Below are 24844 nucleotides of genomic sequence, written 5' to 3'. Positions count from 1 at the left end.
TTCCATTTCCATTCCCTACAGTTGAGTGTTCTTTAGTACAAGTCCATACTTCAGACAGAAGTCTCATCATCATTTCTCAGTAAAATGTAAAGCCCTTTCATAAGGCTTCGAGAAACAGAACTGTGATTACAGCACAGACACTAACTATAAGCAACAATTTTTTAAAACAACAAGCAATAAAATTGGTGGTTGCAGCTGTTTTCATCTCTAAATCAAGCAAGGAAAACCTTTTCAAGTGATGAGTAAGTTGTATAGAACAAACACAGAAAATATGTACAGAAAAATTACAAAAATACTAAGTATTGTTACAGATGACTGGATTGGCATTTAACAGGCTGAAAGAAACCAGATCAATCTCAATCTTGCTGGGGTCAATTCGGGTGCTCAAACCAATAAAACAAAAATTTTTTTCTTTATGTTTGTGTACTAGAAGTGCTAAAATATTAACCAAGTCTGCAAATGTCATGCACAGTAAAACCATTTATAAATATTAAAACACTTACTTGTATCAAAATCTGCTTAACAAAAAATAGATAGCAAAAGTAATAAATCATTAGGACAATACTAAGAAAAAATAAAACATAAAATACCATACTTCCCCCCAAAAAAAAGCAGGAAAAGGAAGGGAAGAATGGATTTAGCAGACATTTTAATATACTTTGATCATTTTAATCCCAGAACTTAAAGGCAACACTTCTAATCTAACAAAATCTACAATTAGCTATTAAAATCAAAATATCACAGGTAAAATAAGTTCACATAATTTTCTTGCAATACCTAAATTAGTTTTCTTCCAAACTATAAACTATTCTGTTACATGCAGATCACAACAAAGCTTCGAACTAAAATATTAAAACAATGCACTTACATATAATATTCAGTCAATATAAAGAGATAATAAAATTAGAAATACGGCATAAAATTATAAATGTCTCACAATCCAATCAAAATTGGATTTGTGCATGCACATTAGGTGACTGGAATTTAAAACATCATAGGGTAATCAACTCTGCTTTTTGTTCTGTAAAAACAAATTGAACAGGACTCTGAGCTCCTCTACAGGCATAATCTGTACTAGAATAAGGAAAATTTATATTTGAAAGCTTACTAGACACTAGTTCTATTACAAAGACATGTTCCGGTATTCATGGGCAGTGTTTTGTAAAGTACTTTATTTCCATTAGCATTATAAATTTTTTGTTCCTCAGCAAATCAGCAAGAGACTAATGGCACAAATCAATATCATACTCTTCACAGCAACTAATATTAGGTCATTTATTATAGCAAAGGCCACTAGAAACTCAGCTAAAGGTATATCAGGCATTTCAATTTGAACACCATCTTTTTTTTAACAGTGTGTCACAGGTTCAATGAGTTTTTCTTTTATAAAGTAGTCTTCATAGGCTTAAGAGCCTTTGACTCCTTAAAGCAGGTAGTGAGTGCACAAATACCCCAAAGAAAGTCAGCCATGCCTCCTAGGGGTCTTGCTACCAACTGCAACTCCAGGAGAGGTAACCAATTTCCACACTGAAGGGAGGAGGAGGAGGAGACAGACTCGTGAGAGAGAAAAAGAAAGAAAGGGGTGTGAGAAAATGACCAAAAATTATTGCAAATCCTTTGGGCTCCAGAAGCTTTTCTACAGCGGCCAGTGGGATGAGGCAAAGAAGAGGGCAAGGAGTGCCACACTTAATGCAAACCCCCAATTCCTCACTGTTATTTATGCAAGGAAGAAATTAACTCAATTTCCTTACACTCACTCTGGCTTTGTTCCACAGGCTGGAGGCTGTCCTGGGGCTCCCAGTGATAACTGGAAACCAGGTTGCTGGCTACATTAGCATACAGAGGACTTTCCTAGCAGCATAAAGTTCCTTAATCCTGTGGAGTTCCTAACCTACGGCATTACCTGATAACAGAGTTCTGTTTACTTAGAGGTAAAGTCCAAATAGCCAATTGATCCAGTAATGCTTTCATTTTTAATTTGCCATTTTACTACTCTAATTTCCAAGACTTGTAAGGATTTAAGGAGAATTGTAAGGATATTACATATCACCTCCAAGAACTCAAGTCACATGGAACTAAAGGATTTTCCTTGAAATAGTTGTTACTAAGAAGAAATTTTGTTTTCTATTAGGTTAGTAGCCAAATATAGATAAGTACAAACAGTTTTGTGCTGTTAAATACATGATGAGTTTAGAGTGCTTACACTTAAGCCCCATAGCTCTGACACTCTAGAAGAAAAAAGAGAAACAAATCCCTTAGGTCTCGACTTAACACTGCAAACAGATACGCATAGATATAGTGCACTTTGCATAATAGTTTGTCTTAGGACAAACCCTTCTGCCTCTCAATACAAAAATTTCCACAGAACATCAAGTACTTTTTCTATAGATCACTTAGTCATAATTTAATACTTTCCCTTCTTAATGACAATGCACAATCACTTCCAACCGGCTCTGTGACCATGACAAGGTAACAACCACAGATATTTCTGAGGAAACATCATCCTTTCATTTCAGTGGATGCGCAAAGTAGGCATTAATTACACAAGGACTATTTTAGAATTCTTTGTTCTTTGTGAGCAACCAAATGATTTTCCCTTTCTTTCCCCAAATTTAATTAGAATATTTCTTCTGAAAAAGAAAGATACACCCAGAATGCAACAAAAGACCTGAGAAAGTAAGCACAATGTGAGGAGCCAAGAGAAACACCACAAAGTGCTTACACTAAAGCTCAGGGATTTGTTTCCCATCAGAGAGCTCTTATTCTTAGCCAATTTACTCTTATTTTATATTTAACTCCAATAAGTTTGGCTGCCTGGCGTCCACACTCCCAGAACACTGATAACAATAAATTAGAAACCAGGGGCAGAAGCTCCTAGGGGTGAGACACAACAGCCCACCAGCAAAAACTGGTAACAATTCCTAGACAATAAAAAGAGGAAGAAGGAAAGTTATCTTTTAAAAATAAGAAACGAGAGGCATTTCAGTCTGGGCCCTTTTATGTTTAGATAAACAGGTCTGCTCTCTTCAATAAGCAAATGATGGTAATTTTACAGCATGGACCAAAACAGCAACTGGCTATCGAGGAGATGTTTAAAAAGCCAGAGATATTTTTGAAATATTTCAACAGGAAGGGTTAACATTTTTCAGAAATCCAAGCATTTAGTAACTTTTAAACACTCAGTTATCTAGGAAATAATCCCTGAGAAAGCTGTTAGAGAGTTCCAAATAACGGAGGCATATATACAAAAGAAAGAAGGAAGGAATTCTGTGTCATTTAAGGCCTTATGGGGGGTGGGGGGGGACTCACTTAAATCATATTTAGCAAACACCATTCCTAGCCTTTCCCCATCCTTTGCCCAGCAAACCCTGAAAATATCTGCCTAACACAGAAGGCATTAATATTTAAATTTTTACTAGCTACAAGAGACTTATCCACTACCTCTATAATATATAGTTCCATCTTACCTTCTTGTATATTGTTGGTCCGTCCATATTTGTGCTCAGAATGACCACTACCTTATAATCATCAAAAAGTGACTTCAATTCCAGGTTAAAATAGGTACTACAGTGTGGCTTGTTGAAAGTCAAACCCAAAACATTTACTAGGAGTGTCTTTCACTGAACAAAGAAATCCTATTCTGTTTCCAAGGGGGATAAAAAAGACGAGCCTAACCCTGGTAACCTTAGCACAAAAGGAAGCTAAAAAGGCAGGGACTCGATAAGAACAAAGGATTGTTCTTTCTGATGACATCAATACATATTAAACACGATGTGTTACACATCCTTCTATCAATATCTGAGATGATAAATTTGCAAATTAATACTACATTGGTCATAACTGCATAAAATTACAATAGCACCCTCTTTAGAAGAGATTTTGATTTATACAATGGTAGTAACTTTTATGTGTTTAATGTTTCTGAAATTAAAGGAGAAGATGAGCCACAGTGCGCAAGCAGAATACAACGTTCGAGAAATAATTACGCTTGTGACCTTATGCCCTATAAGGTCACTCTGCATCACAGGCCAAACGAAATCAGGAACCATCAGCATTTACCTCCGAGTAGTCACTGCCTGGAATGAAGGGCAAGCACGGGTATATTTCATAAACTAGCAGGAGCTTGACCTCATAAAAAAGTCAATTATCAAAATGCTACATGTAGAATGTCACAAAAAGAAATATATAAGTCGGTTCTACAAAACATCTTCCCTTCAAAATAAATCTGAGACAACTTAAACATTTCATTTTCATCTGAATTATAACACATTTCACAAAATAAAATTAACCCTTCCTTGGTAAAAATAGTCCACAGAATTTCTAAAAAGTATTTTGTAACATAAAAGTAATTATAAATACATGAGAAAGACGGTAACTCAGAAAACATTTACACTATTTATATAAGTCACTATCATAAGAATGTATGGAATATTTATAATTCCAGTCCTGTTACCATTACAGTAAGAATCACAATGCATCTATCCTCAAATTTTCTATCAGAAATTAGGCATCAAAAGTTTACATACGACCTGCATTTGTAGGGATAAAATGTTTTTCTAACATGTTCTGGGACAGAACTCCATTACCTGAAGCAAAGTTCTCATATCACTCCAAGAGGACTTGGTTTTTATGAAAATTTGTGAACTGGCTTTTCAGTTAAGGCAGACTATTGCTCCTTTTTCCTCCCTAGTGATTTCTGGTCTACTGCCAGAATCTCTGAGCAATATAAATTTAAGTGAACTCTGAGGCAGTGAAAATAAGGAGAACAAAACTGCAGATACCAGCACAGCAAAGGCAAGGGGACAGCTAGCCAACATTCACTACGCGTATAATACGCCGTGCCGGATGCTGTACAGGAAGCTTCTCCTTTATTTTACTCAGGACTGCTCTTTACAGTACTAAGAAAGACAACCTGGCTTCTGGGCCATTGTTTTCCTTAGGCTCTCAGACAAACCTACAAAAGGCTTTTATTACATAATTATCTAAATAAAATTCCAGAAGACCCCAGTCAGTAGGATCAGTTGACTTGAGTCATCATCCTAGCCCCAGCTCACCTACTGGCTGTGAAGTCAGAGGAAGGTACTTTAAACCTCAGGTTCCAGATCCCTAAGATGAAGGGCTATCACACCCCATCAGCCTAGGAGGGCATTTTGCTCCTCAAGCAAAAGCATTTTCTGAGTCTCAGACAAATATCTAACAAAGGGACTCTTAGATCAAGCTCAGTCGTAACTTAGGAGCTGTCAATATTGCTTAGGCAATTACTGCACATGTTTAAATGTTTAGGCGGATTAAATTGTTAGAAAATATCTGATGAATGGTGTATTTAACATAGTGCTTAATATTTTACCTAATTTACTAGGAAGATTCCTATGCTGAAAATGGGTTTTAAGTTCCTAAGAGAACGTTTTATGCTGTTAACTTGCTACGATAATCATCTCTTCAAACATTTAATGACCATGGTAGAAGCGATTCCACTACAAGCACGTTATGGCAGGTGTGGGCTGTCCACCAGCTGGCTCCATAACCTTTTGATCCCTTTGGACAGCAAATCTGTTCAATAGCCCTATGTGGTCATTTCTTATTTGTTGTATGCTTTCTTCTCCTTTCACACATTCAGAATCCTTACTCCTTCAGTTTGACATTCTTTTATTAAAGCAGAAAGCTCTCAGTAAAGCAAACTAAAACTAATTTTACTCAGGCAATGTAAAAGTTCCAGGATAGATTAACATACTATAGAAAGAGTTCTTAGTGTAAGCTCTTTTAGTTACGTGTAGATGGATGTTTATTCTTTCACTAAAATACAGTAACAGGAAGTGATAAGATTAAAATTTTAAGTAAGCCAACATCCAGTTAATTTATAAGGTACTCCAAGATACTATAACTAAATGCCAGGGACATTATGTTATACAAATAGAAAGGTTTAAATCTGACCCAAGAACAACCTAGTTCATCTTTATTTAAATAATGACAAGAGGGGATGCCTGGGTGGCTCAGAGGTTGAGCCTCTGCCTTCGCCCCAGGGCGGGATCTTGGAGTCCCAGGATTGAGTCCCACATCGGGCTCCCTGAATGGAGCCCGCTTCTCTCTGTGCGTATCTCTCTGCCCCTCTCTCTGTCTCTCATGAATAAATAAATAAAATATTAAAAAAAAATAAACAATGACAAGAAGCATTTTCTTACAAGAGTAATTTTCTTACAGTTACACATTTCTGCTCCAACGTATTGTTGTTAAATTTAATACGGCAAAGAAATGACATTGTGTGAAAACAGGATTAGCTAAATATCTACGCATTCCTCTACCCCCAACACCATTTTAAGATCTAAGTATGCTGGAGGAAGCAAGACGGAATAAATGGTGGTTAAGAAAATAAGTGTTGTAGTCTGACAGTCACTTAGTAATTGAGGGGACCTTAAGAAAGTTCTTTAATCTCTCTTGGCCTCAACTAACTCATCTGGGGGGAAAAGGGGAGAGGGTAGTGACACTAGTGCCTACTTTACAGGCTTATTGCAGTGGCTTAATGAAATAACACAGACCAAGCCTGACAGAGAGAGTGTTCAATTAATGGTAGGTATTGTCATTATTTTACTTATACTGTATCCTCTCTGGGCCCTCTAATAGACCTCTCATCTAGCAACATATGCATTTTCATCATTGCTTCAGGGAGTAATCTGAGACCACATTACACCTTTAACTTGTAGCTAACTCATTCCCTTCTTTCCAGGAAGAAATCAAATAAAACGGCATTCACCACCATTGCTGATGATTCCTTTCTTTCCAAACTGTCAAGAATACAATGCTGTACACATCTTTGGTGTTTTCCTAAAGCTTTTACATGTAATCTATAATCAAGCCTGAGAAACACCTTTCATTCCACTCTATCTACATTCAGGCCTGGGTCCTACATCCCCTCTGTAGTAACTTCTAAGCTACTTATTCTACTTCAGTCCACTTTCCCACTGTGGTCCATTTTAAATAACAGTGTCCTGAAACAGTTTCTTATACTTTCATAGCAGCGTTGTCCTTTCTAAAGGATCTCTAATGATTTGCTATTGTTTCACCTTCAATCTAGTCTACAGTATTTTACTCATAGTTTGTCCTTAAATTGAGAGTATCCTTTATTCAATAAGGTTATGATGAACTGATGAGCTAATTCTGTTTTTCAGAATATTATGAAGCTAAGAGCCACAAGTGACTAAATAGCACGGTTCAAGGTTCTTCAAATCTCAAAAGCAAAGCTTTCTTCATCCTAGTATTATGCCTTCAAGCATTTTTTTTAAATTGTAGAAGATATTAAAACCTATGCACATTTAAGAACTTTAAGCCTAATACCTTTCAGAGTCCATATGTTTAAAGACTCTGGTTTTTAAATTTCCTTTTATTAAAATGGAAAAACTCCCAGTAAGCAAATAAAAATCAGTATTATCTCAGGAAATTCTGTAACCTACACAGAGTAAAGAATTTTAATTAGAGTTGTTAATGTGTGACGCTATGGTTATATGTAAAACCCATATTCGCATTTTTACAGATTATGAATGTATTTAATATAAAGTGCTTACCACAGCCTAGGCATTGTTCCATGTGCTTACCAAAAATTACCTTATTCCAAAGTCAGAATAACCCTACAGTCTACCATATTTATTTCATCTGTGATAAAGTGAAGCTGAGAAACATTGAGTGTCCAAGGTCATATACACCTAAAAACAACCACTAGAGTCACCACTGACAAACACTTGGGAGACTGATACCAGGTATAACAATTATAGTCCGTTCTGAATCTTGTTTTCATATCCTTATTGTATAATCATGTATTGTCTTGACATGTATAGTATCTTCTTACCAGGAATTTGCTATTGGCAAAAATCATTTAAAACGAATCCATCGGGATCCCTGGGTGGCGCAGCGGTTTGGCGCCTGCCTTTGGCCCAGGGCGCGATCCTGGAGACCCGGGATCGAATCCCACGTCGGGTTCCCGGTGCATGGAGCCTGCTTCTCCCTCTGCCTGTGTCTCTGCCTCTCTCTCTATCTCTCTGTGACTATCATAAATAAATAAAAATTTAAAAAAAAATTTTTTTAAAAAATAAATAAAATAAAACGAATCCATCTAGGGCAGCCCGGTGGCGCAGCAGTTTAGCGCCGCCTGCAGCCTGGGGTGTGATCCTGGAGACCTGGGATCGAGTCCCTTGTCGGGCTCCCTGCATGGAGCCTGCTTCTTCCTCTGCCTGTGTCTCTGCCTCTCTTTCTCTCTCTCTCTCTCTGAATAAATAAATAAATAAATAAATAAATCTTTAAAAAAATAAAATAAAATGAATCCATCTAAAATCTAGACCAAATTTTCAATAGTAAAAAGTTTTAAGTTTCATTGAGAATTTAACTTAAAAAGTAAAATTGATTTTACCATATACTCAATAAAACAGTTTAAAACTTGAATTCTGAATTCTTTGTTAGAAGAATAATCAAATGAATTGGGGATGAAGTATATTTTTCTAAAAAGAAAAAACTACAATAGCATAATACAAATTCTCTTTAATGACCATCTAACCTAGCAGCAGGATCACTAAAGTTTGATTCTGTAAAAAAACCTCAAGCACTTCAAAAAATTTTCTCAAGCCTTTCCCAATCCATTCAAATTATATTCTTTTGAAAGATCTGTCCATCAAAACCTTGCTAATTTTCTTTTCCAATAGTACACTGTTCTAACTCTACCAAATATTTACCACTTAAGGATCCAGAATTCTAACTTCAACATGGAAATTATCTGCTTTATACTACACTTGCCCATCATCAGATCACGGTCTACAAGTTGGCATCCACAAGCATAATCATGCCAAAAAGACAAATGCTACTGTTAAACATTGTAAGATTTTTTTTATTGAGGATTAATTTTATAAGGGGTCAGTCCATCAGAGAGTATTTAGATATTTTTTTTATTTTTTATTTTCTTTAAGATTATTTATTTATGTATTTATTCACAAGACACACAGAAGGACAGAGAGGCAGAGACACAGGCAGAGGGAGAAGCAGGCTCCATGCAGGGAACCTGGCATGGGACTCGATCCCAGGTCTCCAGGATCACACCCACCCCCCCCCCCCCTCCGGGCTGAAGGCGGCACTAAACCGCTGAGCCACCAGGGCTGCCCTAGATATATTTTTTTGAACCAAATTCCAAACCATATAGATTTGGAAAATGAATGCAAAGAATTCAAGGATTCCCTTATTTTCACTTTAATTTTTTTTTAAGATTTTATTTATTTACTTGACAGAGCATGAGACAAGTGAGGGCAGGGGCAGCAGGAGAGGGAGAAGCAGACTCCCCACTGAGCAGGGAGCCCCAGGAAGGGCTCTATCCCAGAACCCTGAGATCATGACCTGAGTCAAAGGCAGACGCTTAAATGAATGAGCCACCCAGGCATCCTTTATCTTCACTTCAAGTGACTCACTTTTGTTGAGAAGTAGCAGCAAGCGTATCTGGGAGTTTTAAAACTTTTGTATATAAGCATGGAAAGCTCTGTAGAGAACACTTACGTGATATGACATGGTCCATATACTGTGGTAAATAAGGGGCCCAGGCATCGATGGCTTCTTTCCTCCCAGCCTGCTCAATTCTTCTCAATTCAGCTAGAAGCAGGGCCTGTGCGGCTTCCCTAACCTGAGAAGGAAACGGATCCAAATCAAAAAAACAGAAAGCAGATCAGTTGGTGAGGTGTTTAAAAACTAGAAAGTTCATCATAAAATAAAATTAGAAAATATACAAGCCACATTTATTTACAGGAGAAACACTACAAACCAAGTAATGAATTAAGTACCGAATAAACCAGCTGTGAGCAAAATCAAAGACATTTTAATGAATGATCTCACTGAAAATTTTAACACTAATAGACAAAATTATGTTTGTAGATTTATGCAGTGTTGGGTTTAAAACTTTATTTTCCAAAGCTTTTAATATTCTTGCACTTTAATTTTCACTTTAAAATTTTCACATATGGGACGCCTTTGTGGCTCAGCAGTTGAGAGTCTGCCTTCGGCTCAGGGCGTGATCCCAGAGTCCCAGGATGGAGTCCCACATCAGGCTCCCCCCATGGAGCCTGCTTCTCCCTCGCCTGTGCCTCTGCCTCTGCCTCTCTATCTCTCATGAATAAATAAATAAAATCTTAAAAATAAATAAAAATAAAATTTCCATATAATTGTTACTGTTAGAAGTCACTGTTAGAACTGTTTTATTTGTCTTCTCTTTTAGCCTGAAAAAACCTTATCCAGTGAATTTCTTTATATACTAAATAGGTATTTGCACAAACATTATGTATAAATCTGCACAATACCTAAGACACATTTAAACAATTTGTTTGAAAACAAATAGGCAAAATATATTCCTGTGTAATGGCATTAGTTCTATAGAAAGAAAACAGTTTTCAAAGTTACATCACTTCAGTTTGTCTTTCAATGCAGCACACGTTTATTTTGCAGTTTTTGTGGAATTTTATTTTAGCAAATTACCACAAGCATGGGGTCAAAGAAGTTAGTTAATTGTCAAGTGGTGTTATCAATTTATTAACTCTTTATCATTGAAAAGGAACTCAGCAATGCCTGATATGAGTTTGAATGAAAATTGTTTTTAATTATAACTGACTATTGAAGTGAATTCAAATACAATTCAATGCAAAACCATGAAAATTTTAGTATGCTACAATTCCATTTAGAGTTGAAGGAAGGGAAACAGGATGAGGGAAATATTTATATTTGATAAATTTAAAATCTTGAATGATACAAACTGCTATAGCTAGATAGGTCAAATGCCATAATAAAGGAAATCTCTATCTGTAAAACATTTCCAAGTCCCTGGTGATATTATACTCCAAGCAACGTCTAATATAGCATAAGTCCATTAACACAAAATAATAGCTACCATTTATTGAGCTCCTACCATGTGTCAGGCTCTGTACTCTTTTACTTGCATTATCTGATTTGATCCTGACAGCAATCCCATGAGGAATATATTATTATCCCCACTTTACAAATGAGCTTCAAACAGGTTAAGTAAATTGCCCAGGGTCACAAAGTTAATAATTGGCAGAAATGATATTTAAACCCGGGTCTCTTTGAATTCTAAAGACTTTCTCTTATTATAACACAGTATCTTCCATTGGACAATGGCTATTCACTTAGAATTTGATTGATGTGATTATACCTCAGTGTGTTATTTTGGAGAAAGTGGGTGTGTGTATGTGAACATGCATGTATGTTAATCTATATAGAACAATCTATACAGAAACCAATACTCAAAGAAATAGTCCCATAGAGTATATGAAACCTTAGGTCAGATACTCACCAGATTAAAAAGTAAGCAAATATGCAGCTGGAACATTACTGTTCAGTATATAAAGTGAAAAAAAATCATGAATCCATATTTTCTATGACATACAAACAGGTGAAAAAAATTAGATAAACATTAACTATTTCGTTTCAAATTTACACTTGCCTATTGCTTTCATGTTTTTGTTTTTTATCCATATCACATTAATATTACCTCCAAGCATCGATCTTGCCATCTCCGAGCCAGCATCTCTAGAAGTGGAGGCCTAAATTTGTCTAATCCCAGCAGGTCTGGCAGCATAACACAATGCATAGCAGCTAACTGACTCCATCCTGTTGAAATGTAACATATTACAAATACTTTAAACATTTTGGCATTTCCTAATTCAAAGATTTTTCTTTAAATATATTAAAAACCAAATGATTTCCATTAGATATTTTATACAAATAATTCTATCAGATGTATTTCATCTCTAAATCATGTAACTGGTACTCATAAAGAACTCTTTTAAAGTCTTAAATAAACTTTCACATGAAGTATATACAAAGTCTACAGGGAAAACATATTTCTAAATAATCCCTCTAAAATAAAACATACTCAGGGGTGAGAACACAGAAATAAACATGCATTAGAGTTATAGACTTGAAACCAGTTAAAAGGGCATTCACACAGATATCCAAAGATAAGCTCCTGTCACTTCAGGTCTGGCCATCTGTGTATGACCACCTTTGTCAGTCAACAGACAGGTCTTCCCTTGTCTGTCACAGAGCCTTTCATTAATACTTATTGATCTCTTTTCTTACAAAATGAATCAGATATTTAATCGCAATCATAACTAAGAAACATAACATCACCTTTGAGAGGAAAAATAAATGCAGACATTTCATAAAATAAAAACCAGATAATCCAAAATTTACAAAATCTTCAGTACCATTAACTTTAAATCTATGGGAATAAAAGTTATTTTTTCCAAAATTCTAATCCATAGTATGGAATTTGATTATGTGAAGAAAACAAACTGCAAGCCATTGCAATATCTAAAAATAACTGTATTCAGATAATAATCATTTCAACCCTGACATTTAAAGGTGTCAGAAAAATATAAGCACAATAAATGCCTCACTCTTTCCAAATCATGTATGAAGCCACTATTAATCCACAATAATTACCATTACCTTCTGGGGACAACACTTAAAGACAAATAATAAGGATGAATGCAAAAAAAAATTCCAATTATCTACTATTATATACAAGATTGAGTTATCTGTGATCACAGAATTTTAACAAATCACTGTCCTGAAATAATCTAAACTGCAACCTTCTAAAACAACAAAAACCCTACCATAAAATTCAAAATAATTATTGAGATCAAAAGAAAAAAAAAGAGAATGAGTGAAAGACAAGCCACCTATCTAAAGATTCATCCTTTCAGTAAGGAAATTCTCATCAAATGAGAATATATAATTACATAATTAAGGTATGAGCAAACACATTTTAGATTTCAATTTATTTTCAATAGAGGATATATATACTTATATAGAGGATATATATACATATATACTTATACACACACAAATATATATAAATGAAAATTACAACCTAGTAATTTCTTAAAGTGCTTTAACATCTCTTAAAAGTATGAAATGTATTTATGAGCTGAATTTTAATAGGATGATGATTCTCACCATGGGCCAAAGTCAACAGCCTTTTTTTAACTAACAAATTCCTATCTTTCACAGTAGCTTAACAAATTTGTCCCTAATTATAATGTTCAGTCTTAGTATATTAACCTTAGTATCTGTCTATGACAGGGAAACCAAACAAAAAATGAGCTATACTTTCATGCTCCCACATTTTCTTTCCAAACATGGGTTCTGTACTTTACAGATACTGTACCATTCTTTCTTTTTGAATGGACTGGTAATACTGCTTTTTAGTGAAGAGTCAGAATCAATCTGATTACATTTTAAATTCTGTAAATTTCTTCCTTTTTTATATTATACATACTGGTGAAGACGGAACCCACAATGAAGACAGTGGATATAATGCAGAGCTCACATTAGGCTTCCAGGCGGAATAATCATATAATGGCTCTTGGGGAAAAAAGATTTGTGGATTCCATTCATATTTTCAGAGTTCCAAAAATACTTTCAACTAGTGTAATTCCATAGGGATAATATGATAGCCTAACTACATCTTAAAAACTGAAAAAATAGATTTTTGCCTCATCCAAAAACAGAAATAGTAAGGAGAATAAACAGGTGAATTCCTCTCAGTCTATAATCACTGGTGCTAATCAACATTCTGAAGACTTTTCAAATGATAATGTAAAGGGACCCCTCAGATCTCCCCCTAATCTCAGAGTAATGATACATATAAAACAGATTCATTAGTTCTGACACCAGAGATCACATGGCAAATATCATTATGAAAACCAACCCACCTTTTAATACCTACTTCACATCAAAGAGTATCCTCTTTGCACTTCTTTAATGACATTCTAGATTACAAGGAACAGTTTATACCAGCTAGGAGTAGCATTCCATTTTCATAACAGGCCCTTATCATTGATATTAGCAAATAAAGTTTAAAAATGGAAAATTTAGGATCTCATATATATCAAAGCAGATAAATGTATAAATTGGATAAAAAGAACATGTCATATCAGAATAAAGCACAGATTGAAAGGGAGTTGTTAGAAAGTTGAGAGAGAATACCTTCATTTACTAAGAAACAGGTATGTAAAGCAGGAGTAGAAGCAGAGTCAGAGCCAGAGTGATCAGCATCAGACCGAGCGGAAATGACAGGAGCAGGAACTTGCAGAGAAAACAGAAGAAATAAAGAGAAGAGAATTGAGGTACAGCAGCTTCTGAAAAAAAGCTCAGTATTAGTGAAGAATGAAAAACAAAGTTGGCAAAATATAGTAAATGGAGAACTGAAAAATGATGTTTTAATCAAAAGGGCATGATCATGATCATTGAGGATTACAGCAGAGAAATGATAAATTTTACTGAACAGCAATCACCGTGTAGTTCAAATTCCTCTTAAAACCAAAATATATTTAATAATCTAATTTATCGATGTACCAATACAGAAAACAGTTCTAAAACAAGGAAGGCTATAAGGAAAGAATGACATATTAAGAATTAGCAAAATGTAATTCAGTTTTTAAAATGTATCATATACTGAAAACTTTATATTGGTCTTCATATTGCCAATTACGTTTTTCTAATAATTTATTTCCTAATCTTATGTGTAAATTATTTTTTAATATCTCAGACCAACATCCACTGAGATCATTTCAATTTTCCATACTTGTTTTATAAAAACACAATTTAAAATCTGTCAACTTATAAAGTATAAAATAAACTTAAGTGAGAAGAACCTTAACATAGCTTCTTTCTTAGAAATTTAAAAAAGTACTTTTATGATACCAGTATTTATATTATAAAATTATTGTGAATGTTCTAATCCTCATAAAATATATGCAACAACTCCACCCCACCCCCAAAAAAGTTACGTTACCAGGAAAATGTTTCGGCTTAAATTATCATATGAAAAGCCAAAAAGACCGTATGGCACACACATTCTACAACTGGAGGTCAATGTTAAGATTTAGAGGTCACCATTTGACACTTCCTTCCTATGGAGAAATTACCATATGTCATGCACAAGCATCTTCAAATTAATCCCTCTCCTTTCTTCTGTCATTGAACAGCAATAGGTTTGGGCTCCTGAACAGATTAAGCATTGTCCACTGAATGATATGTTTGTTTTTCATGCAGTGAAGTTCCTTTGTAACTACAGGACAGCTGCATGAAAACAACTTTTCATAATTTCCACACGAATGCATCATAATGTCAATCAGGCACGTGTGAGGCAGTAAACAGTAGAACTAAAAGAAGTACATGAACAGCAATAAAAAATAGAAAATCCAACTCCATAAACTCTAAGAAGCACATCTTTGCACACATGAAAGTCTCATCTGGGAAATTATAATTGCTTTTATTATCTCAGATCTGTTTTTTGTTCCTTATAAAATTACAATGATTTTATAATATTATGTTTATGAAAGAAACAGAGCTTTTCTTAACTGCACATTTCCTAAGAAACAGGAATTCTACTGTAATCTTGGAAAGAAATCTCAAATATTTTTAAGTTCCACTAAATAAATTTATTTTAAAAATCATCTTTAATTACAAATTCAGTTATTATGGCCTATAAAATATTCACTTCCTCATGCAAAAAAAGTTGGTAAGCCTGGATGGCACAGAGTAAATTTTCAGGTTTTAGCTTTCATGCCAACAAAATTGTTCATAAAGTTCCTCTGGTGGTTTCCAAGAACTGGAACTTTTCTGTAATTTCACTTTAAAAAAAAAAAAAAAAGGAGAAATTACTATTATTGAAATTACTGAAAAGGCTGTGGTACCTGTATCTGATTTTACTCTTCGATGAGAGAACAGTAGAGTGAAAGGTGAGGAAATTCAATACAAATGAATAAAAGTTCAGGACTGAGTAATCATTACCCTACAGGTCAAGTAAGTAGTGGGATTAAACTCCATCTTCTGTGAGTCACAAGCACAAAAGAAACTAGAAATGCTACTAAAAGAACTGTTAGAATAAGCGTAATAGGTCTTAATATAATAATGTTCAAAATACGTAAACTTATTTTTAATGAAAGAAATAAACAGTCTCTGTTTTGGAGTCCTGTTTAAATAAGAAAAAAAAACTATTTAGGGATCCTTGGGTGGCTCAGCAGTTTGGTGCCTGCCTTCAACCCAGGGCGTGATCCTGGAGTTCCGGGATCGAGTCCTGAATCAGGCTCCCTACATGGAGCCTGCTTCTCTCTCTGCCTGTCTCTCTCTCTCTCTCTGTCCCTCATGAATAAATAAAATCTTAAAAAAAAAATTTTACATTTTCCTTTAATAAGTTCTGCGAGAAAAAAAATCAAGACTACTATAAGATCAAGGAATCAGATTTACTATGCTTTAAAAATCTTGGCATCACCACCAAAAAATACTTCATTCAGACTACCTCACAGCTGAGATGGGAGAATCTGGAACTACTTTTTTTTTTTTTTTAAGATTTTATTTATTTATTCATGAGAGACACAAAGAGAGAGGCAGAGACACAGGCAGAGGGAGAAGCAGGCTCCATGCAGGGAGCCTGATGTGGGACTCGATCCCAGGTCTCCAGGTCGATCCCGGGTCTCCAGGATCACACCCTGGGCCGAAGGCAGGCGCTAAACCGCTGAGCCCCCCAGGCGTCCCTAGAACTACATTTATAATTAACTGAGAATATTCAAATTAAACTCTCATTGAGCTTTTAAAACTTTCCACATATAGAGAAATCAGCAAAAGAAATTTAAAAAGTACTACTTCCAAATCAAAAAGCTCAAGACTTAATGACAATAAACCTGAAAGAAGCCACATGTAGCATTGAATATTAAAAAATTTACATCATAAAGCATAAGTGAGCATTTGGTTCTTAAAACAAAAAAGCTGCAATGTCAATTATCAATTGGCTTATCTTATTAAGGATTAGTAAAACATAAGGGCAAAAGTCTCAGCATAGCTTCAAGTGATGACAAACGTGGCACAAGTTCTATTATTTTACCTAGAAAAGTAAACTTTGCAGCTAAGAGTCTCTTCAAGTACTTACTATCACATGAAAAAACAAAGACAAACGAACCTGTGTGACAACATATACCTGCACATATCTGCTCTGGCCTCCCCCTAAATAGCATATATTTAGCATTCAATGTTACAACATCCATGGTTTTCAGTTTTTTAATAGGTCTCTTTCAGTCTTCATTTGAAATGTGATTCTGAACTCCATTGCTCCCTACTGCCATTTTGACATGAAAAATATATAAAGCACAGAAAGTGAACGTACTTTAGGTAGCAAGTTATTGGTCTAAACTTCATTAGCCTCCTGGTACATGAACACAAACAGCCTTTTCAATACATTTTTCAGAAGGGAATAATGAAAATCTAGAAAACTTTCTGTAAAACCAAATGTAACGCTTAAAGAAGTTTTTCCAAAGCTTAACACTAGTAAATAAATAAAATTATTTAATAATGAATCATTTTATCTGAAGCATTACAGGATAATCACAAAGCTTCAAGAGGGGAAGACAGAGGAGGCATTCCACACTAGGTCTGCCATTCAGTATAGAGATCTTAGAGAGCAACGTCTGCCTTTTTATAAACTTTATGTCTATACTGTCATGTCTTGGGGAGATGAGCATTCTCGTCATCTTTTAAGTCAACATTAAGCATTAGGATAAATCATTAATCAAACATTCTAAGGAAAAAGGATATCCTTAAAATGCTATGAAGGAAGAGCACAAAATGTCGAAGGGCAATAGGGAAGTAATAAGGTTCCAGGAAATAGAAAGGATAAGGACTTACTCTGAAGCAGAATGAATTAACAGCCCAAGATGGCATTCTGATGGACATACATTAAGGCAAAATACAAAAATGCTAATAATGTTTGAAAAATACAGTAACTATTTACCCTCCAGATCAGAATTGGAATAAGTTGAGATGCAATGAGAATTTTACCTTGGCCTATAACTCTAGCTAGAGTCCAAATATTAAAATTAAAAAATTTTTAAATCTTGCTTCTGTAAAAGGTCTCCTTCATTACTAACATCTAAAATAAATAAATGAGCCAAGTACCATGGGGGAAGAGTTTATTATAGTGAAAGATAAAGTGATAACATACTAACTTGAATTAGACATTTGAAGGCTATTACAATTTTCTATTTCATTTAATTAACAATAAGCACCTACTATGTGCCAGATGCTGGGCTAAGTATATAAAACGTAGTAAAGACCAGACAAAGATGCTGCTTTCAGTTACTGAGTCTGGTAGGAAAAACAAATAATTAATTAAAATATTATAAACTGCACTCCTCTGGATCTATTCCACTAGACATAAACTCCTTGAAGGCAGAGAACTGTTTTGTCAGCCTTATAGACTCAGCACCTACTTACTGACGTATTAACACTAGAAGCATAAAAGAAGGTATCTATAGATTCATTCAACCAAATATTTACTGAGTGTATTCTATAGATCAGCTACTGTTCTAAGAACTTGTGCTAAATCAGTGAATAAAACAGAATAGAACAAATGCTTGCCCTTTGAGCTTCCAAAGACCAAAGTCATAAGCCAATTTTTTAAAAAGGCATAAAAGTTCAAACACAAAATTTTAAGGAGTTTTGAGGTCCATCCATTGACCTGATATATGTACTCCATATTTCTTGCTATAGACCCTGGAAAAGGATGGTGAGAAACTACTGATTAGTTAATTGATTAAACTCTTAATTTAATAATGACTACCTCCTACTTCTAAATCCATTTCTGAAAAATCAAATAGCAAATACTGTAACATAACCTTATATATTTAAATTGCTGAGACTGGTTTCCAAACCTACCACTGAGTAAAGATGCATAACATAGATATAGGGTCAAGAGAGCACTAGAGACATAGACCAAAGGCTTATGCCATAACATTACTGAATTGATCAAGAAAAGTATGGTATCTCAGAATGTAAAAAAGCCTACAGCTATGGGCGGATTTAGGGCTGTATAACCATGAACAAAAACTCATTTAATATTTCTGATCTCTTTCTCAAGTGAGATGTTTTATAAAGTACACAATCATGTATTTAATAAGTAAAAACTGTCTATCAAAAAGTACATGACTGTCATAAATGTTAATTATTGGCAAACACTGCGTTAACAAGTCCACTGCTAGACAAAATTAAGCTCTTGTGAAGAAATTATTTTCCAATGAAATACCCTGATAATGTGTATGAGAAATTATGTTATCTGAACTATCTATATTATCTTTATTCTTAGACCCAAATGTCTATGAAAGGTCCAATCCCCAGCTAAAGTCTTTACTCCATATAGATTATTTTGCAGCTGAACAAGTATTAGCCAACATATAAGTGACAGTTTATCGAAAAGGAGCATATTCATGTTTGCAGTCCAGCTTGAAAAACGGATTGTGAGTCAATGTGCACTGCAGTGGGAGTCAGGAAAAGAAAGCATAAGAGGAAAATGTTTACAAGGAAACCAATATAAGAGAAGTCAGAGCAGAAGGACAAAAATATAATATCCTAACCACTGAAGTGTAATCAGAGAACTCAGAGCTTTTGTCCATTCTCTTACCCATTTCTTACCCTAAACCAGTTGTTTATGTTCATGAGTTATCTGCTAGATATAAGTAAACTACTCAAGAAAGTATACATCAGACTAATCTTTCTAATGTCCTAACTAGAGTTGTTTAGAGGGGAAAAAAGGCTTAACAAATAATTGTTAAAGAGGTAATTATTCCATATTTTCAATATTCAAATACAAAGTGGGTTTCATGATGCCATCCTATAGTATTTTACCACGTAACTCTCACTACAGACTGCTAACTTCTACTTACTTTAAAAGATAAGCAGCTGTGCTATTTCAAATGAAAATTCCTAACTCTACTGCCTTAAATAAATGCACTGGAAAAGACTCAATCCTCAGTGCCTTCTTCACTGCTCTCAAAACATGATGTTTTAGGAGAGGAGCAATGTTAAAGCATTCTAACTGTAACATCCTCAGACTTGACCAGGTGAGTAAATTCAATATCATAATGGTGGTGAAGTACACAGTGCATCATGGCAATGTCACCAATTATAGTGGATCACTTCTATCTGCTAAGATTACAGAGGGAGAAAAATGTAATCCGAGAAGAAACATCAACTATACAGAATGATAATGAAGATGGTAATGATGATGACAACAAATAATATCTCTAACAGTAACTGATCTTTTTTTTTTTAAGATTTTATTTTATTTATTCATGAGAGACACAGAAAGAGAGAGAAAGAGAGAGGTAGAGACACAGGCAGAGGGAGAAGCAGGCTCCACGCAGGGAGCCCAATGTGGCACTCGATCCCAGGACCCTGGGATCACGCCCTGAGCTGAAGGCAGATGCTCAACCGCTGAGCCACCCAGGCATCCCAGGAACTGATCTTAAATGAAACTATCAACTAACTAAATGGAGGAGAGTATGCCCTGCCATTGATTTTGTATTATATAAGCTGGAAGGTATTTTCAGCAGATTTAGGACATATATACATCTTATTGTAGAAAAAGCACAGATCTAGAGTTAAAAGGTGCTGTTGTAGCCTAATCATACCACCACAACTAACCATATTTTAAACAAGTCTCTTACTCTTGTGAGGCTGTTTGTTTCTCTCTTTAGTAATGGCTCTAAAAATATTGAAACTCTATACAACATAAAGAATTTTTAATTTATGAAGTAATAGTATATTTAGAACATTTTTTAAAAGTAAAGAGAGAGGAACTTCCACTTCTGGCCAAGATGGAGTAATACAAAACAGATTCATAATCCCATCTAAAACAACTCCCCCACCACCACCTAAGCACATAAAACAATGGTTTCAAGCCACTGGACATCAAATGATGCTGAACTGAGAGTCAGGAGTTGGCACACAAACAGCAATATGATTGCCCCAGTTTATTGTTTGGTGGGAGTTTTTAGACCAAAATACAGCAAGGGGGATTAAGGAAGAGCCCCCACAGTTTCCCTGAGTTGAGAAGACAGAGCTGAGAGTTTTAGGAAGCAGAGCAGAAAGAATCCATAGGACAGAAAAAAGATCAAAGTTCTTCAGACATTCCCCTTGAATATTCAGAGCACTGATCAGTTCAGGTGTGTGAGGAAAGTATTAAGGGCCAGAGACCATGTTGCCCCCACTAGCCAGACTGGAAAATTCATAATTCATGGGACACTAGACAGAGTACTCAGGAAGGTCTGGCTCAGTAATGGGAAATTAGCCTTAGACAGAGCATGACTCCAAACTCACCAAACAAATCATAGAAGCAAGACCAGAAAATATCAAACTGTTTCCAAGCATCTTAACTGCATCCAGAATATAGCTTTAAAGAAAAAAAAAAAAAGATTTACAATAATATAAAAATCTTCAGATCTTTAGTACCCAACCAGGTAAAATTCAAATATCTGCCATTTAACAATGATCACCAGGCATGCAAAAAAAGTAGGAAAGCACAGTCCATAATGAAGGGGAAGAAATCAACTAAAAATCAACCCCAAACTGACAGATGTCAAAATTATCAAATAAGGGTATTAAAACAGTTTGTTTTTTTTAAAGATTTTAGTTATTTATTCATGAGAGACAGAGAGAGAGAGAAAGGCAGAGACATAGGCAGAGAGAGAAACAGGTTCCATGCAGGGAGCCCAATGTGGGACTTGATCCCTAGACTCCAGGACCATGCCTTGGGCCAAAGGCAGGCACTAAACCGCTGAGCCATCCAGGGATCCCCTAAAACAGCTTTTATAACTGTAACTCATATATTGAAAAAAGTTACATAGAGACAATGAGGAAATAAAAAAGACCCAAATCAAAACTGTAGACATGTAAATCATTATGTGTGAGATGAAAAATATACTGGTTGGGCTTAATAGCAGATTGGATATTTCCAGGAAAAGATGAATGAACTTGAAGACATGGCAACATAAACTACCTAATGAAAACACAGAGAGGGAAAAAAATTCCAAAAATAAAGCACCAGTGTTCTATGAAACAACTGCAAGTGGCAAATATGTATAATTTGAGTTCACTAAAGAGAGAAGAGAGGAAAAGAGAATATTGGGAGACTGAGAGATTCAAACATAACCATGTCAACAACCATATTAAATGTAAATGGTTTAAATACTACAGTAAAAAAGCAGGCCATATTACCTATAAGAAACACACTTAAAATATAAAGACCCAAAATGGGTAAAAAGAAGACAGGAAAATATATATCATGCTAATAACAATAACCAAAAATGCCGAAATGGCTATATTATTATAAACAAAATAGATTTTTTTTTCTAAAAAATATTTATTTATTCATGAGAGACACACAGAGAGAGAGAGGCAGACACAGGCAGAGGGAGAACCAGGCTCCCCATAAAAAGCCTGATGTGAGACTCGATCCCAGGACCCTGGGACTATGACCCAAACCAAAGGCAGATTCTCAACCACTGAGCTACCCAGATGCCCCAACAAAGTAGACTTTCAAAGCAAAAGATATTATCAAATATAAGAAGTCATTTCAAATGACAAAAATTTTAAAAAATCAGTAAGAAATAACAATTCTAAAGGTTTATGTACCTAGTAGGAGAATTTTATAACACATGAAGCAAAAACTAATAAAAAGGGCAGCCCCCGTGGCCCAGTGGTTTAGTGCTGCCTTCATCCTAGGGCATGATCCTGGAGACCTGGGATCGAGTCCCACATCAGGCTTCCTGCATGGAGCCTTCTTGTGTCTCTGCCTCTCTCTTTCTCTGTCTCTCATGAATAAATAAAATCTTTAATAAAAAAAAACTAATAAAAATGCAGGGAGGAATAATTACATCCACAATCATTGCCAGACTACTCAGGAGAAAAGAAAAATCACAAACTAAATAAAAGAAATGAGAGAAGGGATACCATTTCAAATCCTACAGACATGATATTAAAAGAAAAGAGAATATTAAACTTTTTGCCAATAACTTTGACACAAACTTCCAAAATTCACCCAAGATGTAATAATAAAACAGCTAAATAACCCTGTATCTATTAAAACATCTAAATTTGTAGTTAAAACCCTTCCCATAAAGAAAATTCCACACCCATATACTTTCACTAGTGAATTAGATCAATAAGGAATAATATCAATTCTACACAAACCTTTCCAGAAAATATTTTTAAAAAAACAAAAAACAAAAACAGGATAACATCCTAACTCCTGTGAGACCAGCACTATTCTGTTACCAAAACTGAACAAATAACATTAACAGATATGAAAACTGTAGACCAAAATCCTTCATAAACAAAACATAAACTCTTAACAAATTTTAGCAAATTACATTCAATAATCTATAAGAAGAATAAATTCAACATGACAAAGTGTGGTCTACTCTAGGATCTCAAGATTGTTTTAAAATTCAAAAGTTCATGTATTTTGTCTTAAGAAAATAAAGGAGAAAAATCATCAACTAATTTCAACAGATGCAGAAAAATTATCTGACAATATCTAACATCCATTCATAGTAAAAAAAAAAAATCTCAGCAAACTAGGAATACAGGGTAACTCTCTTAACATCCATCTCCTAAGAAAAACCTACAGCTAACATCATACTTAATAAAGACTGGATGCTTTATCCCATGGATTGAGAATGAAGCAAGGATGTCTGCTCTAACTTCTTCAATTCAACATTATTCTCTAACTCCTTACCTGTGCAATAAGGTAAGAAAAATAAAATGGAAACTGACTGAAAAGAAGAAAAACTGTCTTTATTCACAGATAACATATTTTGGACATATACTTCAAAGGAAGAAGGGCTAAAAACTGGCAAGCAACCATCCATCTTAGAGAGTTAAAAATAAATAGCTTATTAACTCCAAAAAAACACAGGAGGAGACTTCAGTGAAATAGGAAAAAATATGCACTAGAAAGGATAGAAAGCCACAAAGGATTCATTAAAATAACTAATAATATTCATAAGCCCCTGATGAGACTGATCAAGAAAATATAAAGAGAAGACACAAATGATTAACATAAGGAATAAAAATGGTGGTACCACTACAGATATTAAAGAAATTTAAAAGATAATATATTTTCAAATGACAAATTTAAAAGAATAAAATTGCTAAATATGTACTATGTAGTGAAATTGACACAAGAAGAAACAGAAAAACTGAAGTGTCACATGACAGTGAAAGAGATTAAACCTATAATTTAAAAACTTTCTACAAAGAAACCTCTAGATCTAAATCCAGCAAATTCCACTGCACATTTATGGAAGAAATAATGCCAATCTTATAAAAATTCTACCTGAAACATAAAAAGAGAAAAGATTCCTTAATCTTAACACTTTATACATTAGAAGGAAAACTAGGGCACTTGGGTGGTTCAGTTAGGCATCTAACTCTTGATCTCAGCTCAGGTCTTGATCTCAGGGTTATAAGCTCAAGCCCTGCACTGGGTTCCATGTCAGACATGGAGCCAAAGGGGAAAAAAAAAAAAAAGGAACAGGAAGAGTAAGAAGAGAAAACTTTTTCCTGAATAAAAAATATTAAACCAAATTCAACAACATATAAGGTGATAATACATCACAACAGAGTAAAAGGAAAAATTACATTATCATCTTGATGCAGAAAAAGCATGCTAAAACTCAACAGACTTTGATAATAAACATTTAGCAAAGGAATAATGGAGAGTTAATTTCTTAAAATTCAGAGAAAGACAATTATCTTATGATCTCAGTCATCTATGGAATTTCAAAAGCAGAACAGAGGATGATAGGGGAAGACAGGGAAAAAATAAAAAGACAAAATCTGAGAGAGAGACAAACCAAAGAGGCTTTTTTTTTTTAATTTTTATTTATTTATGATAGTCACAGAGAGAGAGAGAGAGAGAGAGAGGCAGAGACATAGGCAGAGGGAGAAGCAGGTTCCATGCACCGGGAGC

At 34.8% G+C, this 24844-nt stretch overlaps 1 protein-coding gene across 10 annotated transcripts in view; it reads right to left on the bottom strand.

Annotated features, from left to right (window-relative positions):
* WDR7 (WD repeat domain 7) overlaps positions 1 to 24844 on the bottom strand; it is a 350640-nt gene that overhangs the window by 219447 nt on the left and 106349 nt on the right. For 6 of the 10 annotated variants that reach the window (XM_025997662.2, XM_025997661.2, XM_072757949.1 and 3 more), the window contains 3 exons: positions 14026 to 14124; positions 11522 to 11640; positions 9523 to 9646 (listed from right to left, as the gene is read on the bottom strand). In XM_025997662.2, coding sequence (XP_025853447.2) covers positions 9523 to 9646; positions 11522 to 11640; positions 14026 to 14124 — 342 coding nt within the window. The remainder of the gene's footprint in view (positions 1 to 9522; positions 9647 to 11521; positions 11641 to 14025; positions 14125 to 24844) is intronic. The other 4 variants (XM_072757950.1, XM_025997663.2, XM_072757951.1 and 1 more) reach the window with 1 other exon arrangement.

Source organism: Vulpes vulpes, chromosome 5, assembly GCF_048418805.1.
Source record: "Vulpes vulpes isolate BD-2025 chromosome 5, VulVul3, whole genome shotgun sequence".
Lineage (NCBI taxonomy): Eukaryota > Metazoa > Chordata > Mammalia > Carnivora > Canidae > Vulpes > Vulpes vulpes.
The sequence above is the reverse complement of the archived record's forward strand: the minus strand, read 5'-3'. Positions and strand labels throughout refer to the sequence as shown.